The 3,611-nt window shown below is 34.3% G+C and overlaps 1 protein-coding gene across 1 annotated transcript; it reads right to left on the bottom strand.

Annotated features, from left to right (window-relative positions):
• Positions 1 to 2,791: 2,791 nt before the first annotated feature.
• LOC140824169 (uncharacterized) lies at positions 2,792 to 3,172 on the bottom strand. Its single transcript, XM_073185766.1, has one exon. It carries the CDS (start codon positions 3,170 to 3,172, stop codon positions 2,792 to 2,794), a length of 381 nt encoding a protein of 126 aa, XP_073041867.1.
• Positions 3,173 to 3,611: the final 439 nt, after the last annotated feature.

Raw genomic sequence — 3,611 nt, 5'->3', positions numbered from 1 at the left:
AAATAAAAACATTGGAAAACGATCATAAGGTGTAAAAATATTACAGAATTGAGAAAGAGATAAAAATCAAACCTTCAAAAATTTGATGGGTTTGAAGCAAATGAAAATCGGTAATTCTGAGAAGTGTTAATTTTCAAAGAAGAGAAGATCGTCACTCTGGGTGGGAAGTTGAACATGAGAAAATCTAAGTGATGCGTTTAAGAACGTTGAGTGATAAAGTGGGGGTGAAGGGTATTTTAGGTATTTTAAAAAACAAACCAATTTAGTTAATAAATACATGAAGGTCCACGTAAACCACACACATGCAAGTTATCAATTTCTTATGGATTTTAATTAAATTATTTTAATGCATTAAATGTGTTATATATATATTATATGGTGATATAAAATATGTGTATATATGATATTATCATGTATTACCAAAAGTTAATAAATACATGAAGGTCCACGTAAACCACACGCATGCAGGTTATCAATTTCTTATGGATTTTAATTAAATTATTTTAATGCATTAAATGTATGATTTTAACATGAATATTAAATTCTTGGTTTATTAAAGTTGTAAGGGCCCCGAGTCCGACATCTAATATTAATAATTATAAATATAACAAACCCAACGATTTAATAAATACATAATTTGTGGTTCACAAATTCACATAAACATCGTCAAAATAATTTAAAGGTTACAAATGTTTGAAATATAAATTTTAATTATATGCCAAAATAAAGTAGTGAACCAAATAAATCCAAACATCATCACATAGCTCCTATGACCCGAGAATCCCACTCTAACTCGTATCTCCTCGCCTGGAACTAGACTCTGGCATCCCAAGCCTCGCCTCACCCACCGTCAAGCACATGAAAACAAGAGGTAGCCGACGTGCCGGTGAGTATAAACCTAGTATGATACAATCAATAACATACGAGAATTAAAATTTCACAAAGTTCATATAAACTCATAAAGATGTAATATAATGCAATGCATGATCAGAAGCTGTGGGCTATGAATAAATCTGAAGATCAAGTGAATTATCTGGTCATAGGGTACCCAAAGGAAGAGAATCCCCCAACAACATCCACCAACTCATCCGCTCGAGGTGGTGTGTTGTGTTCTACAATCCCAAGACTATGGTGCGCCTATAGAGAGTGTTCAGGCCATAGCAGCGACCTCCGCATACACTATGCCAACTCAACTATAGCCTCATACGTCCAACAAATCAATAAATCAAGGCGACCTCCCCCATATCAAATCTGAATCAAAAAGTGGCTCAATATGCAATGCAATGATGCATTTCAATCTCATCAAGTCAATATCATAATAAGCTCATCTCAAAAGATCAATCATCAACAAATCACAAATAATTCATCCAGCAATCGAATTTTCAATTTAAAATAAAAATGATACTTTTACCTCGTATGTTACCTGACCGTAACTTACCTTTCAAATATTACCAAAAGAAGATCCAAATGCGTAGGTGAGAAGTCTTGAACCTCTGAAGTCTATTATAACTCAATAACTCGGATCATTTATCAAAACAGAGCAGTTTCTGTACAAAATTCATAATTAATTCAATACGGCTTCAAATCAAGATCCGCAAATTGGATATGCAAGAAAACGCAAAGCCCAACAATTCTTCTTCATAAACTTTTGTCAAATAAAGTCATTTACTCAGCCGTTCATAATCTGAAACATACAACATAATTTTCGAAATTCTGCATCCGTACCAATCTGACACATTTTAGTATTTGGAGCATAACTCCCTCAATAATCAATGGAATCAAGCCCAGTTTATATCATTTCGAAGACAAGAAAATGTTCTATAACTTTCTTTGGAACAACAAATTCAGAATCCCAACCGATTAATACCAGAATTAGAATAAACAAAAGCCATGGACACAAACTCGGGATTCTAGACCAGGTTTAGTAAATATAGCATATGTCTTTCAATTCTTCATAGAATTGAGTGATTCTTGAACCAAATCGAAGCTAACTCGATTATCTACAAGTTTGATGAAGACCATAACTCGAAAATCCAAACACAAATGTCCCATAAACACGAAATACAGAAGGCGTGGAAATTGTTCTTCCTACATAAACAAGAAACCATTCTCATATCCCTTTTAAATTCAAACCAACTCAAATACAACATCTCCAACATCTCAATATCTCAAATATCAACTCAAATATCAATTCTAAACTTCAACCCATTTCCAAACTTGAATAAAAATATAATATACTTACACCATCTTGAAGATCTTGAAGAGATGATCACGAATCTATCTTTATTTCTAAATTTCCTTGAGCAAATCTCCCTTAAAATTATAAAAAAAGATTGAAAATGGAGAGGAAATGGATGTGGGTTTGTGTGAAGGAGGAGAAAAATGATTGAAGGAGGTGAAAATTGACTTAGATATTGATTTTTCGTGTTTTTAGCGCCTCAGCGCTACTTTCTGGTGCCGTGCGCCAAAATTTCCGTAGCTCTAGCACCTAGGCGCTACTTTCTAGCGCCGCAGCGCTTGAATAATACCCATGAACAGTACCTGTGAATAGTAATTTTTTTTTTAAAAAAATTCGGGCATTACAATTCCTCCTCTCTAAAAATAGATTTCGTCCTCGAAATTAAATCATCAATTTCAAGTCTACATGTAGTGATCAATACAAAAAATAAAACCGAGAATAGAAGCATACTTCATTTGAATAACTCTGGATATTTATGTCTCATATTATCTTCTAATTCCCAAGTTGCCTTCTCGACACCAAGTCTATTCCACTGTACTTTAATCAACGGCATCAATTTCTGAGTTGCTTATCTTTTCTGTTTAGAATTTGAAACGGTCTCTCAATGTAGCTCAAAGTCTGATCTAACTCAACCTCATCAGGTGGAAGTACATGAGAAGGATCTGGATGATATTTCCTCAATATAGACACATGAAAAACATCATGAACACCTGATAACGCAGGAGGAAGAGCTAATCTATAAGCCAAATCACCAACACGTTCCAAAATCTCATACGGACCTATGAATCTTGGTGAAAGTTTACCTTTCTTTCCAAATCTAACTGTACCACAGAAAGGAGATATTTTCAGAAAAACTCTGTCACCTTTCTTAAAAATCAACGGCCGTCTCCTATTGTTCGCATACTTAGCCTGCCTATCCTGAGCAGCTCTCATACAACTCTGAATCAATTTCACTTTCTCTGTCATATCTCTTATCATATCAGGTCCTACAATTGGTGCTTCAGATAAATCGTCCCAATACAGAGGAGATCGACACTTCCTGCCATATAGTTCTTCAAATGGTGACATTCCAATACTCACTTGATAACTATTGTTATAAGAAAACTCGACAAGTGGTAACGAATCCTGCCAACCAATACAAAAATCCATCACTACAGCTCTCAGCATATCCTCTAATGTCTGAATAATACGTTCTGACTGTCCGTCTGTCTGAGGATGATATGCTGCGGGGCCCAGAGTCCGATATCTAATACTAATAATTTTAAATGTATCAAACCAAACGATTTAGTAAATACATAATTTCTGGTTCACAATCCACATAAACAACGTCAAAATAATTTAAAGGTCAAAAATGTTTGAAATATAATTTTCA

Source organism: Primulina eburnea, chromosome 2 (assembly GCF_022965805.1).
Source record: "Primulina eburnea isolate SZY01 chromosome 2, ASM2296580v1, whole genome shotgun sequence".
In the NCBI taxonomy this organism is placed as follows: domain Eukaryota; kingdom Viridiplantae; phylum Streptophyta; class Magnoliopsida; order Lamiales; family Gesneriaceae; genus Primulina; species Primulina eburnea.
Note: the sequence above shows the minus strand (reverse complement) of the source record. Positions and strands in the feature narration are given on the sequence as shown.

What these genes read in the sequence shown, in the direction of transcription:
- LOC140824169 (XM_073185766.1), bottom strand. Translation starts at nt 3,172, where the DNA reads ATGAGAGCTGCTCAGGATAGGCAGGCTAAGTATGCGAACAATAGGAGA.